This window comes from Pteropus vampyrus, unplaced genomic scaffold, assembly GCF_000151845.1.
Source record: "Pteropus vampyrus isolate Shadow unplaced genomic scaffold, Pvam_2.0 Scaffold20, whole genome shotgun sequence".
Taxonomy (NCBI): Eukaryota; Metazoa; Chordata; class Mammalia; order Chiroptera; family Pteropodidae; genus Pteropus; species Pteropus vampyrus.
This window is the reverse complement of record NW_011888801.1, coordinates 12,005,887-12,021,670: the sequence shown is the minus strand read 5'-3', so window position 1 is coordinate 12,021,670 and position 15,784 is coordinate 12,005,887. Positions and strand designations below refer to the sequence as shown.

The following is a 15,784-nucleotide window of genomic DNA, read 5'->3' as shown; positions in this document are numbered from 1 at the left end:
TATTTTCAGTTTCCCTAACCCAGTCTGTTTTCTTCTAGTGTTATTAGCTTGGCTACTAAATGTGCCATGCCCAGTTTTCGAATGCATCTGAGAGCACATGGAATGGTAGCAATGGTCTTTAAAACCTTGGATGATTCCCAGCACCATCAGGTATTTTTAAGTTTCTGGGATCAAGAAGCATTATTTAAAAATTCTAGTCTATTTTGCTATTGAACAATATCTTTATTGGATATTCATATATATAAGTATTTCCTAATTATGGGTTGAGTTTTATTTGCTGAATATATAGAGCTTTACAACAGAAGTTTTTGCTTAATGAATCGTTTAAGATTATTTTCTCAAGACATTTTTTTCACTTATTAAAACATCATCACCACTTAACCATAGCTAACACACCATGCCATACTGGATATTTAAATCTGTAATCAGTAATTTCCTCTAATCAGAAAGTACTGAAAAAAATCTTTTACTACCGTTTGATATCAGTTGCATGAAAAAAAGGTCTTGAATTATTTTTTTAAAGCATTTTGTGTGAATGTTGAATCTAGGACCATAGCCCATTGTGAAAAGGGGTTAATTCCTCATTTTCATTTTTGCTTTGATGCTTTCTGTTAAAAATATGTAATAAAAGGTTTTACATTTCAGAGTTAGAAAAAATAATCATTACTAATCATTATCAATAATGATATTTTGACATGGCTCGATTATATTTTTGTTCAAGGAAATTATGTTCTAAATGCAAATTAGGTGACATATCTAGTCTTCTGAAACGAAAAGCAAGGTACTTAACCCTGAGTGAGGATAACTCCATTACCAAGTTGTAGTATATACAAAACCATGAGGAGGAAGAGAAGAGAATTATTAATTTGCTTTGTTATGCAGTTATGGGACAACCAGGGCATTAGTATGTGTTTTGGGGGCAGTGGATCTCCCAAGGTCTATACTGTGGCATCCTAATCCATAAGTAATTTGCTGTGTAAACATTTAATTAGTCAGTTTGAAATTTCTCTACTTACGGGGATTCAAAGTTTAAATCTTTAGATACTAGTTAATTGTGTTTCTGTGCATTGAAATAAGTGTAATATATCTCATGTTGGAGTATCCCAACGTAGACCTTTTTGTTGTATTAATGCAAACCTAAACTGTATCACCTTCATTACTTATAGATTTCAGTACCTATTATAAACAGTACTGACTACCTGATTTGAATGATTTTGAGAACACATATTTTTATTTTTAATTACTTGGTTCATCCATATCTGATGGGTTGATTGGTTTGTTTTAAAGAAATGAGTCTAAATGTGTTTATTTGGACATCTTAGTTTTATGTATTAACACAAACTCAGCTGTGTTTATTTTCTAGAAATAAGTAGCTAAGTTTCTGGTACAGATTTTAAAACACATTGATTTTACACTGAAATTCAACTTTAATCATAAAAATAAAGAGTGTGAAGTGTGTTGCAACATAGGATTAGATAGATAAGTAAGTAGGTATGTAGATAGGTAGATAGATGGCTGAAAAAAATGTTTTGTAAACCCTTCATTTAGCATGGAATGGTCAAAGAAGTATGTACTTCCACTTATATTCGTCTAGCTTTGAAGCATTCATGTAGGGAAGATCAATAGAAAGGAAAATTTTTATTTATTTTATTTGTTAAATTATTTAATAATGAATTAAATAATTATTTAATTATTTCACATTTCTCTAGAAAATTTTAAGGAGGATCACTGAATAAAACATTTTCAAGGTTTCTACTATGGGAATAAATGTAAATGGTCTTATTTCTCAAAATTGATTACATTAACTTTTCTTTTTGGTTCTGTTGAAGAATCTGTCCCTTTGTACAGCTGCCCTCATGTACATATTGAGTAGAGATCGTTTGAACATGGATCTTGATAGAGCTAGCCTAGATCTAATGATTCGACTTCTAGAACTGGAACAAGATGCTTCTTCAGCTAAGCTACTGAATGAAAAAGACATGAACAAAATCAAGGAAAAAATTCGAAGGCTCTGTGAAACCGTACACAACAAGCATCTTGATCTAGAAAATATAACGGTGGGTTCCTTCCTTCTACTGTAAAATGAAAGTTAATTTCAGAAAGTTTTAAATTAGTCGCAGCAAGTATATGACCTTGGACAAATTATTTAACAATCTTGGTTTACAATTTGGCAAATTCTTCTAAGGTTGAGTTCTGAGCATAATTCTCTTCCCTGCCTGAAGTTCCTAAACTAGTTCATCTCTGTTTACTTTTTTGCCAGTAAATTTTTATTGCATTTTTGCCTGATCCTTTTCTCTTCATTTTTTTTTTTTCTTTTTAATATAGAAACTAGAAACTACATTTGGGTTTGGCTATTAGGAATTTCAAATTCTCATTCTCTGTGGTTTTCAGGAATAAAGATTCAGAGGATTTGCAAGGGCCATTTTTAGTGAGCATTCACTTATTCCAGAGTTTCTAAGGGTATCTTATTAACTACTTCAGGGACCAAGACTCAGAAGGAAGATTCCAAGGCACCTGCCCTCCCTAGAGCAATAATTGGAGTCATGGCCAGTAGCTACCCTTATGCTCAACACATCTCTCCAAGTTCAAGATGACTGTTGCTTTTGGTTGATTCCAGTTTTCTTTCCTCATTTTTACTTGCAGAATCAGTACTATCCTCTAGGGTTACTAGGTTGGTAGAAGATAACTGGCCTTGTCATTTTGAAAAAATGTTTGTTTATATAACCTTTCAGATATTTCCATTGTTTAAACTATATAAACATTGTTTTTTTCTACTGTCTGCTAAACTGAAGACTGCAGCATTTTCCTCAGAAATTACAAAATGCTTTACGCTAGCCAGATACAACTTAGGGATGTTGTTGTAGGGTATAAATTTGGGGAAAGTGGGGGTTTAGAAGAAAAGCAAGTTAACATTAAAAGGTAAGGTTCAAAATTGACATGTATGCTCAGATGGTAGATAAATGGTCTCTCTACCTCACCAACCATTTTTACACTGTTGTTAAAATGTATTCATAATTTATATTTACTTTTAACATTTTTACAACACATACCAATTTTTTAATGATACAGAAGAATAAATTTGAATTTATAATTTTTATTTGTTGCATAATTGAATAAGTGTACCTTTATTTTTTGGTCTCCCATGTTGTTCCACATTTAGATTCTTTCCAGGCATTTTGGTATAAGGAATATATAGTGATAAACTTGTTCATTGATTTTTTTTCTCCATGGTTTATTGAATTTATTAGGATGGTAAATGCCAATATAATAACTTTCTTATATTGTGTTAAATAGTTTATTCACATGATTAAAGCCAGAACACAGTTGCTAATTTTAAGATGCCTCTTTTTTCCCTCCTAACTTCAGCTATTCTTGAATATTGTTTGTTTTTAATCTTAAGTAGACTTTGTTTTGTACAGTGACTATCTCCTGTACATAAGTTTTGTTTTATTGATTGCTTAATAAGTTTTGTTTTATTGATTGCTTAATTTCTCCCTTGAAATAAATTGCCACTCCTTATGTGCCATGGAGAGATAATTTAAAAAATTTTAATGCTTTCAGCTGTAATTCAAAGAACTGAGAGCTAACAGTTGTTGAGTACAGTATTCTGATTAATGGGTTTGGCTGTGCTTAACTCTTTGAGGAGTATTCATGTTTTCAAATAAAATGTTTGAATTATAGGCTGTTTAAAATGCTAGCTTATAATATACTGAAAATAGCCTAAAATACTAAACAGTCCTTTTTGTGCTAGTAGAAACAAATAATAAAGTTCCCTTTTAGCATTAAAAACTTAAGAGCTTTTGCTATATTAACATCAAGTTATTATCCTCTTTCTTCCTAAATAAAGCCTCATTAGGTAGGCTTCAGCTTTACTACTGTGACTCACTAGCTAATATACCTGAACCAATCTCTTTAAATTACTCCTCCAGGGACTCTTAATGAGAATTGGGCATGGTTGAATCTGTCTTATAGTATTCTAGGTCTATATTTGTTACTTTGGACATTAATATTAACCCTATTACAGATTAGACTAAAATATTCTAGATCTCTTCTAAATCTGTAATACTAAAATTTGCTGGTAAGATCTGTTTTTTTGCATTTCTAGATATCTAATTTATATTCAGTTCCAAATAGGCCAGGAGGACCTAATATAAACTTGCATCTTTCAAAGGAAAGAAGCTTTGGGAAGAAAATCAGGTTTTTTCAGCTTTGCTAATTAAGCATTTCTTTTGTTATGCTGTAGTTTCTTATTTCCACAAGAACCAGATTACTTTTTATGTGGAGGAGGTAGTAGCTGTATGCTTTTAAAAAGAAATAGAATAGAAAAGAAAAATAATAATTAAAGTCAAATAAAGAGACAGAGAAAACTTTAGTCTGGTTGTAACTGAGACTCTTACTTACTGTTCTGTGCTTCCTCTACTGGTAGTCCTGAATCATTGTTTATATGTAGTTTTGTTATGGTGGCCACATGGTGTGTATCCAAGCTGCTAACCCTGCAATATAAAATTTAAGCTTGGTGAATCTGGAACACTAAAAGTAACACTAAATTTAAGCCTGGTGAATCTGGAACACTAAAAGTTATTTATTTGGAATAAATAAGAAAATATATGGAACAATAAGAAGACAAGCAACCTTGCAGGAAAATAAGGAAAGAAGAATTGACAGAGGAAACACAGTTAACTAATAAATATGTGAAAAAATGTTGAAGTTTACTGTAGTTAAAAAAATACAAACCACAGCAATAGGATGCCATTTTTTACCCTTAGACAAAAATTTGAAGTGATAATTGTGCTTTTGAGGATTCAGGGCAACTTTGCTCCTAGAACATTACTTGTTACATCCTTTGTGGTAAATTAATCCAACATACTGATTTACAGTTAAAGTACATGTACACTTAGAGTCAGCAATCCGACCCTTGAGTCTCTATACTGTAGAAATAACAATGCTGTTATAGATTTTATTGAACTCATAAAGGATAGGCTACTTTTAGTAATAAGTTTTCTCCATGAAAACAAGCCAATGGTTAAAAACATTTTTTTCAACTTAGACTATTCTGATAAAAATTAAAAGTAGTTCAGTTTTATTTATAAAAGCACTTAACCATATTATGAAGAATTCAATGGGCAGCTAACTTTTCTAAAGAAAAACAATCTCAGAGTGTTGTCTCAGAATTATTGCTAAGAGTGAGTATTCATTAATGGTACTTCTGATTTTTAGACTGGACATTTGGCTATGGAGACGTTGCTGTCTCTTACTTCTAAACGAGCAGGAGATTGGTTTAAAGAAGAACTCCGGCTTTTGGGTGGTCTGGATCATATTGTAGATAAAGGTATGATATATACACATATACCATTTTAATATATTATTTAAAAGCTGAAAGAAAATATTTACATTCTTTAGAAAATAATTACATCAGTTTGAAAAGATCTGTTTTAGTAGCATCTTGTAAATATAACTTTTAAAGGAACTGTACTAACACTTAGAGTTATGGAAATAAAATAATTACAATAAATTAGAATCTCATACATTCAACAAATATGGTGTAAAACTTAGAATAAATAATGTTCATATTTATAGCATGTGTACAGGTGGCTTTTAATGTTAGTTAAGGGGGAGTAGGTGTTTAGATGAAGAAACATACTAATTTATACCTATTTCTTTTAGTGAAAGAATGTGTGGATCATCTAAGTAGAGATGAGGATGAAGAGAAACTAGTAGCCTCATTATGGGGAGCAGAGAGATGTTTACGAGTTTTAGAAAGTGTAAGTATAGATAATTATTGGGGAAAATTATTTAATCTTAATCGTGACTGCCAAATATATATCCCAGGAGTTTCACTTTTTAAAATCCAAATTGAAATTGTAATGCATTCTTTGAGCAACCAATGTTAATGAACAAGTTAAATGAGCAGTGTAGTCTTTTAAGAATATGTATATTGCTCTATATGAAACCTTGCGTGTCGTTTATTTATATTGACAGATGTTATTGTTCTTTATAATGGAATTCTACTAAATTAACTTTTTTGTGGAAAATGATAGTTAAGTGCGGTCAGATTTTTGTTTTGTTTTTCAATTAGTAAGGATTTTCTTGATTTAGCTATTTGAGTCAGATTGTTTGTAATCACAGCTCATTATTTCTGGCTTTGAAGAATGATACGTATATTTCTTCTCTGGCTTTTATGAAAACTTAACCTAGTTTAGTATAGAATTTATGTTGTCAGTGAATTTCAGGATGCATAGGTTGTGTGTTGACCAGATTGGATTAGCTAGGTGCTCTTTGAAAGATCTATGAGAAAATAATCTAGTGTGAATTAAAAGTTCCTGGCATAGTTGAAATTGAAAATGTTACTTCTCTGATCTAGAATGCTTCAGGTACATTCGATAAACATACATATTTTCGTTATTCTAAATTAATCCACTTAAGAACTTCAAAGTATTAATTTACAAGTTAGAAATTGCTCTTCTGACATTCAAAGTGCTTGATGATTCATTACAGTGAATGAATGGCACAGAATACATGAATTATGAGTAAGCAATTATAACAGCGATATTTTAATTTTATAATAAAGTAATAGCTCTATTATTTTAAATCTGGAGCATGCGGGTTGTTATCCACTTAGATGACAAGGGTTGAATCTACGTCTTTTAGAGCACCAGACATACAGTGTGTTGTATGTGAATGAATGAAAGTTACGGATTGCCACAATCATTTCAAATTTTGTCCTTTTAGGTAACAGTGCATAATCCAGAGAATCAGAGCTACCTGATAGCATACAAAGATTCACAACTCATTGTTTCATCAGCTAAGTAAGTTTTCCTGAAATACCCAGTTTTTTTTTCAAAGCATTTGGATTTACTCTAAAGGAAATAAAATTGTATTACCTTCTAACATAAAATACTTCTGTTAAGTTCTGTGAACCAGAAGCAATACACTATAGTACAAAAGTTAGGAAAGATTCTAGAGCCTGAATGACTGAGTGTGGATCCTAGCTTTCTAACTTTAGCCCTATAAACTTGGGCAAGTCACTTGCTACAGGTTCTTCAGAGGGGCGTTAATAATTATATCTCCTTACCCAAAGTTGTTGTTACAATAAAAAGAATTAATATACATGTTATTATATTTTAAGTTATGTATAACTTAAAATGTGTATGTTAAGTAGTATATGTGTATATGAAATACATTTTTTGAAACTTTTTTAAAAAATGATTTTTAAATGTCTCTTGTATGTTGTATATAATATGTATTATGAACAATATATATTAAAGGAGTTTATGTGTATAAAGCCTAGAACAGTGCTTGGCATAAACATTAAATATTAGTCCTTATTTTTATTGTAGATGAACTTTACTGGCCTCTTCTGTTCTTTGTTTATGCTTGTTTTCCTCATTCCACACTTTCTCAGCCTAACTTTTACAACATTAGGCTAATGCTATCACCTCAGTGCAAGGGCCTCTTTCTAATATCTCTATCTTCGTTCTTGATATCTCTGCCCTGGTCCTCTAGCCTCTAACCTGTCCAATACAAGTGCCACAGGGGATTAACCTTCCTCAAATCTCTGCTCTATAAATATAATCCTAAACTCCAAATCTCTGTGGTTCTTTCCTGTTTTTGCATGTATAGAGTATAATATCAAAGGCTCACTATAACCTGACTTAAGTTTATCTGTGTTTTATTAACCTCTAATTTTGAAGAATTCCAATCATGAAAAAAGGAGACAAAATAGTATGATAAACCCTGATGTACACATCATTCAGCTTGAATAATTATCAGTCATGGCCAGTCTTGTTTTTCTATCTGTAATCTTATCCACTCCAACTTCTCTCTCTCCCCTCTCTCTCTCTCTCTTTCTCTCTCAAGTTTATTGAGGTACACATGTACGTTATAATTATTTTGAGGCAAATTACAGATTTCTTAATTTCTTTCATAAATACTTAAGTACATCATCTCTAAAAGAGGACTCTTCAAAACTATAACCACAATACCATTTTCATACCCTATAAATTATTAATTGCTTAATATTATCGTATGTCCAGTCAGTATTCAATTTCCAGTCTCAAATTTCTAGTAGTCTTGTTTATAGACTTTTTTAACCTGTAAATTTCCCCTCCATCTTTTTTTTTGTCTTGTATTTTATAAATTTTGTGTTACACTTAATACCCTTAAGGAATATGGTCTTGTTTATTTATTTTAAAACTATGTTTTACTCTCCCTTAAAAGAGAGTAATCTTGTAAGTTAAATCTGTTAGTTTTTAAATGTTTCCTGTATACTTCATGACTCCTGACAAATGCCTTCTAAAAGGAGGTATTTAATATGACTGGTTTTAGCTCTTCCATTGTAGTTAGGAACTTTGCATCAAAAGTCTTAGAAGTGTAGCTGTAGAGGTCAGAATTGGATGTTTGTAAAAGATCACTCATCTTTTTTTTTAACCATTTCTATGGAACCCTGATAAATGCAGGGATAGCATATGGAAAAATTAAATAATATACCTCTGCCATTCACCCACCTCCCACCCCAAACTACAGATATAGCTCAGGACTACTTAAGACAATTAACAGTAACAGCATGGTAGTTCTGGCTAACATCCTCAAACACCTAAACAAATTATTTTAGATTAGACATGAGGAACACCTTCCTAACCAGAGTGTTTGTTTTCAGGAGCAGCCTGGGGGTGGGGAGCGGCGGGGATGGGCGGGGTGGGGGTGGTGGAGCTGTAGTAGTTTTCTTTAAGTGTTTTGTGTGGCATATAGTATATGAAGAATCAACTGACAGAGTCAGTTTACATATCTCATAGACTTTTTAAATGGACTTGGTGATTTAAGGAGAGTCTTTAGAAATACTAGACCTGCTTAAGCATACATTTCCTTGGTATTTGGGGTAACATCTTGAGAACCCTTGGGCGCAGCTGAAACCTTATCTGTCTTTCAGGAAACATGTCAGTTAAATGACCTCATCATTTGCTCTTTAACTTGCTTTAATGTTAATGAAGTATTTAATACTCATCTATACGAGGATATTTATTGTGCAACATTAATATAAATATTAACTACCTGCTTAAGAGTATGCATTCAGAATGAAAAACATCTAAATGAAATTCAGGAATGTTCATTGTTAGCTCTGAAAATTTTACTTTGTTTGGAGAGGGATTGTGCTAAGTCTCTTGGTTGGAGAGATTGGTAAAATGGTGGACAACTGTAGGATAAATATCTGTATTGAGTTAATAATTGTAACTTTGCCTAGAAAAATTTAAATGATTAAGTTTTGCCAAAATAAGACAAAATTTAGCAGCTAGTGTGATAATGCTTGGTCTTGTGCATGATTGAATAGTTAATACATTATAACTTTGGGAATAGGAAAGTAAACTAATTTGGCAGCATTATGACATTTAAAACAGTAAGGGCCAAGTAAGTAGAAATTCTGACTGTTTTCGTTTAGCATAATAGTCTACATTTTGTTTTTTCTTAAGAGCATTACAACATTGTGAAGAATTGATTCAGCAGTATAACCGTGCTGAGAACAGTATATGCTTACCTGTCAGTAAGCCTCTGCCTCAGCAGAATGTAGCTAACCATGTGGGCAAAGCAGTGGAAGACTGCATGAGGGCCATCATTGGGGTGTTGCTCAATTTAACTAATGATAATGGTAAGTAATATTTTCTACATAGTCTCATTGGAAGATTTTATGTTACATGTAAAAATAAGTTAGTCCCTTTGTTTCTTCCTTTCTTGATGTTGTGATTTTTTAATTGTCATCATGCAGTTCACTTATTCATACATAGATTTAACTGCTTTTTAGGAGTTGGTATTTTTAGAACCAGCCTTGTAGCTTGGATTGGAAATATGACAGTCAACATTTCTAAATTTTAATATCTGTGTTAATAAATATTGGTTGTTAGTGTCATGATGAAGAATCAGTAACAATTTTCATTTTCTTTCTATTTCCTATTTTAGAGTGGGGCAGCACCAAAACAGGAGAACAAGATGGCTTGATTGGCACAGCAATGAACTGTGTGCTTCAGGTTCCAAAGTACCTACCTCAGGAGCAAAGATTTGACATTCGAGTGCTGGTGAGTCGAAGTGATGTTCAGAAATGAATATTTGACTTACTAAGATGATAAAAACTTCATCTTAGTTTTGGGGTTAGAACCATTTGTTCATTGTATTATGGGTTTCAATGGATTCCTTATGAACATACCTCTTATTGTACAAAAGAAAGCCATGAGGGCCCTATGTAAAAATAAAAAATATAAGAATAATGGTGATTTTAAAAAAGTGATGAAACCATTCTTTGTGGAGACCATTGTCTTACATATTTGTTTTTAACCATTTTGTAGATGGTAGAACACTGATTAGATTTCTAGCTGCCAATAAGAGTTATATATAGTGTGTTCATTTGCTTTTAATTCTCACCTGTGATAATATGCATGTTTTAATTTTTGTAGGGCTTAGGTCTACTGATAAACCTAGTAGAGTATAGTGCTCGGAATCGGCACTGTCTTGTCAACATGGAAACATCGTGTTCTTTTGATTCTTCCTTCTGTAGTGGAGAAGGAGATGATAGTTTAAGGATAGCTGGACAAGTTCATGCCGTTCAGGCATTAGTGCAGGTAAGCAACAACTTAATACCTTCAGTTTGTTGCATCTGTTCAGTTTCCTTATCAGTTGTATCTTCTCACTTCCTCCCCTCCCCTGTCCTCATACCTTTCCCTCCCTTTCCCCACCCCTCTCTTGGTCTCATTCTATTTCCACTGTCACCACCAGTTCAGTTCAGTGAGAGGTACACTGGGTTAGAATGAATACCTTTACTCTGTTGACTATCTTCAACTGTTACAGTCACTCCTTAGGCATTGTTAGTGAAAAGCAGAAAAAAGCCATATTTGTTAATGAATCAAAAATATATTATTAACAAATTAGGACTCAAACTCTAGCCCATCTACTTTAAGTCCTCCAGCATTTTCTTACTGGTCTATTCTTTGGCCAGGACAATGTGTACCAAAATATTGGGCCATACTTTTCAACGTCTGTGGAGTAATTTCCTGGTTTAGGAATTGTGTAAGAATATGTATATTTAAAATTGATGTCTCCACTCACCCCAACTCAATCACTAAACGCACACTCACTCCCCCCTTCCATTTATCCTTCCCCCAAAAACCTATGTCAGTTCTTGTTATTTGACAATGTTGGGCGTTACAAATTTACTTTTTGCCAGTCTCATAGGTTCCTAGCTACCTTTATCAGTTCCTTAAATAACAGTTCACTTATGTTCAGAAGTGATAATGAACCATCCTTTTCATTGTTTCCAAAGCCTTTGCTAACCTGTTAATCCTTTTGGCCTTTTTGAAACTAATAATGCTTGAACTTGTGTCTTCAAAAAGTAATCCACAACAACTTGACCTTTTCCTGAATCATAACTACGAGCCCATCAATCTTGTTTCAAACGTTATCTCAAGACTTCTTTATACTCTTAAAATTTATTAGAGACTCCAAATAATTTTGGTTTATGTATGCTCTATCTTTCCATATTTACTGAATTAGAAATCAAAACTGAGAAAATAGTGAAACCTAGGCATTTATTCCATTAGCCATGAGAGCAATAATATCAAATGGCATGTAGATTCTGGAAGAAAATTCTACTGCACAGTCATGAAAGAATGAAAGAAGTCAGTTGACCTCTTCATATCATTATGAATGCAACTTTGACCTCACAGGTGCCCTGAAATGAACTTGGGAGACTCCTGGCGACCTTAGAACCAATTTTAAGAAGTACAGCTTTATATAAAACTTAAATTTTATTTTTCTTAAGGGTATTAAATTTTATATACCCCTGTTGTATATACTAAGCAATTCTTTGACATCTACTTAGCATTTGATTTTCAGATAGTTGTCTCTGGTAACTTGGGGTTTTTCCCTAATCATATCAGTGTATTAAATGCTTTCTGTATGTTGAGCACTGTACCAACACAGGGAAGATAAAATAAAGACAAGGAATTTAGTGTATTCCTTTTTGACTTAGTTTTTATTGTGTACTCCTATTAACAATTGTACTTACATTGTTTATAATATTAGTTGAGATCCAGTTCTGGGTCTTTCTCTGAGACCTTTCTTTCGCTTTTTACTTTTACTGGTTCTTATCTCTTTACATTTCTTTTAAAGAAGCTGTGTTACTTTTTACCAATATTATGTAGTTTTATTCGGTTTTCTTTCTTCCTTTCAGCTAATATATCCAGTCTGCTTGAGTTAAAATATATATATATATTTTTAATCAAGTTTGTGTTTTTTGTTTGAATTTCCTGTCAGTATTATGTAAATTAAAGTGCCTGTATTGTTAAGTGTATCATTAGCAGACACACTTAATTTACTTGATTAAATCCCAACAACATTTATAACTTTGTTTTGGCCTTCAATAGGATGTCAAGCAAGGATGATTAGAGCAGGCGCTTTTACTGGTACTTAAACTTTTTATCAGACAATATGCTTCCTAGAAGTTAGTGGTATTTAAAAACAGAATTAACCTTATATTTGGGTACATACTTATTGGTTGATGATCTCTTTTTAATGATCTTCAAAAATAATTTTTATTAGCTATTCCTTGAGCGAGAGCGAGCCGCCCAGTTGGCAGAAAGTAAAACAGATGAGTTGATCAAAGATGCTCCCACTACTCAGCATGATAAGAGTGGAGAGTGGCAAGAAACAAGTGGAGAAATACAGTGGGTATCAACTGAAAAGACTGATGGTACAGAAGAGAAACATAAGAAGGAAGAGGATGATGAAGAACTTGACCTCAATAAAGGTACTTTATCTTGAGTGGTGTATTCAAATTGAAAATAATGGCTTATTTTTTCTCCAGAATATAGTTTTAATATAATTTTATGTTTTCTCATAATCTTTTATTTCATCTATTATTTTATGGCCTCTAGTGCAGTGCAGACAAGCTTTGCTATTTCATTGTTCCTAGGAGTTCTTTGTTGGCTTCCTGGCAATGAGGAATGCACATGAGCAGTGCAGGAAGGGTCTGCCTTTCTTTCTGGCCAGCCTTCCTTTATTTACCTGTAAAGAGAAGTGGCTGAACAGTATGACTCCTAAAGGTTTTACAGTTTTGAAAGTTCGAGATTCTTTTAATGGCCTCACTTATAAACAGAGATCTCTTGTCATAAATTACAGTAATGGTTTTCAAATGGTATGTAGGTGGTAGCAAACACAGTAAGGAATACACTGAAGGTAATGTCCTCAGTAATCAAACATTACTCTTGTCAGGAACTGTGATACTTAATTTACTGCAAAATAGCCATTTGTAACTTCATGCCACTCAAGTCATGAAATTTAAGAAATATGTTTAGCTTCACTTAGCTAGGAAGCAAGCACCAGCAATATTTGATTCTGAGTCTAGTCTCTTATGCCCTCTGCTCCCAAAATCTAATGTCCTTAGTTCTGAAGTAAGAAATCTATTTCATTTTCTCATTTTATAAGTTTTGATGTTTTCTTTGGCATAATAGTTTTGGTTGCTTAGCAGTCTTCTTTTTTTTTTTTTTTTTTCTTTTTTCCTGAAAAGGCTTTATTAAAGGGGGATGGGGCTCAGTCCTTGGCTGCTGCCTTCCTCAGGGCTGCAAGGACATGGCTCTGCTCCTCTCTTTCTCTTGGTGTGGATGTGTGTCCTCACCCTTTTTTCTTGGTGAACATCAGGGACTTATCCTTAGAGACCTTGAGCGGCCCCATGGCTGCTCCATAACAAGATAAATTCACTCTTTTAAACAGTTGAGTAGTTTTCAGTATATTCACAAGGTTATATAAACATCACCACTGTCTATCATCACCCCCTGTTTTCCCCTCCCCTAGCCACTGGGGACTACTAACCTACTTCTGTCTCTGGATTTGTCTATTCTGGACATTTCATATAAATTAAATAATAGAATATATGGTCCTTTGAATATATGGACTGGCTTCTTTGACTTAGTCTAATGTTTCCAGTATTCGTTTATGTTATAGCATGTTTTAGTACTTAATTCATTTTTATAGCCAAATAATATTCCATTGTATATACCTATCACATTTCATTTATCTAATCAGTTGATGGTCATTTGGGTTTGTGTCTGTCTTTGGTCGTTATGAATAATTCTGCTATGAACATTCATGTATAAGTTTTTGTGTAAACGTATTTTCAGTTCTGGGTATGTACCCAAATGTAGAATTACTAGATTATTCGTTAACTCTATGTTTAATATTTTAAGAAACTGCCAAATTTGTTTTCCAGTTTCTCTGCATCCTTACAAACAGTTGTCTCTTATTTTAGCCATCCTAGTGGGTGTGAAGGTATATGTCACTTGATTTTCGGTTCTCTAAAGAATAAATAGTATTGAGCATCTTTTCACATGTTTAGTGGTCATTTACATATCTTCTTTGGAGAAATAACTATTCCAAGTCCCATATTTTAGATTAAGTTGTCTTTTTATTGTCGTACAAATTTTCTTTATATATTCTAGATACCTGACCCTGATCAGGTACATGATTTGCAGATATATTCTGAGGTTTGTCTTTTCACTTTCTTGATGGTGTCTTTTCAAACACAAGGTTTAATTAAGGTTGATGCAGTCTTTTTTTTTTGGTCATTTGTGGGTTTTGTGTTGTATTTAAGAAACCATTTCCTAACCCAAGATCACAAAGATTTAGTCTGTGTTTTCTTCTAAGAGTTTTATGGTTTTAGCTCTTACGTTAAGGTCCATCTTCCATTTGAATTATTTTTTGTTAATTTCTGTGGATACCCATTTTCCTGGCACCATTTATCAACGTTTAACAGTTTTGTAGAAAAGATAACTAAGGAAGGAATGGAGCAATTAGGGGGGATCGTTTTATGAACTACATAGATGTCTAATCAATGCAGTGTATACTTGAAACTCATTTAAATAAATAAATTTTAAAAAATAACTAAGTTGTTAGTTTCTTGGGTTTTTATTTTTTAATGTACTGTTAACAGTTTTTTGTTTAAATATTCTTAGCCCTTCAGCATGCTGGCAAACACATGGAGGATTGCATTGTGGCTTCATACACAGCGCTGCTTCTCGGGTGTCTCTGCCAGGAGAGTCCAGTAAGTAATAGTTCGGTGTTTTATGTGTTTTAAAAAGATTCTGTTACGACAGCATCATATCCTTATCTAACTAATTTATTACTTTTTTCCTCCCTTATGTTAAAAACTTGATTATTTGGTGAACTTCTAAAGGTACATTCCAAAGTAAGAGCATATTAGTCTAATGATAAAAGTTCTTGACTAATGAGTGATGAATCAACTCACATGCCTTTGGTTGAAGAAAAAGAGAGCATATATAAAACCTGTGCTCAGCTGACTTAAGATGGGGAAGTCTAGCCTCAGTGATATCAAGGACTCAGATAATTTCTGTCTTTAAACTCAGCCATCCTCTGCATGTTGACTTGTTCTTTGCTAGCTCACCCTATGGCCCCATTCTGGCTCTAGCTACTTGTCTCATCTAGTTAAATAATGTCCAGAAGAAGAAGGTGGACTCTTCCTGTAAATTTTTTAAGAGCAATGTTTTTTTCCCCCCTCGGATCCCTCCACACCCACTACTCATCTTGGCCAACACTGGCTCACATGCTTCTCTTTGAAGTATTCACTGGCCAGGAAAACAGGGTTGGTATGTGAGATTTAGATCATCATGATTTAACTAAAAGAAGAATGAGCATCTAGATAATTGGGCCGAGTTAGCACAGAAGTGGATGGTTTGGGCCTTTGGGACAGTCTGGTATAATTTGGGGGTCAAGGGGATTTTTTTTTTTTTTT

At 33.1% G+C, this 15,784-nt stretch overlaps 1 protein-coding gene across 2 annotated transcripts in view; it reads left to right on the top strand.

The window, feature by feature from the left end:
• The window catches only part of WAPL (WAPL cohesin release factor), a 67,271-nt gene that overhangs the window by 45,949 nt on the left and 5,538 nt on the right, over nt 1-15,784 (top strand). For both annotated transcript variants that reach the window (XM_011355350.2, XM_011355349.2), the window contains exons 8-17: nt 39-150; nt 1,830-2,057; nt 5,218-5,329; nt 5,665-5,762; nt 6,730-6,806; nt 9,465-9,640; nt 9,949-10,064; nt 10,440-10,604; nt 12,580-12,787; nt 14,988-15,076. In XM_011355350.2, coding sequence (XP_011353652.1) covers nt 39-150; nt 1,830-2,057; nt 5,218-5,329; nt 5,665-5,762; nt 6,730-6,806; nt 9,465-9,640; nt 9,949-10,064; nt 10,440-10,604; nt 12,580-12,787; nt 14,988-15,076 — 1,381 coding nt within the window. The remainder of the gene's footprint in view (nt 1-38; nt 151-1,829; nt 2,058-5,217; nt 5,330-5,664; nt 5,763-6,729; nt 6,807-9,464; nt 9,641-9,948; nt 10,065-10,439; nt 10,605-12,579; nt 12,788-14,987; nt 15,077-15,784) is intronic.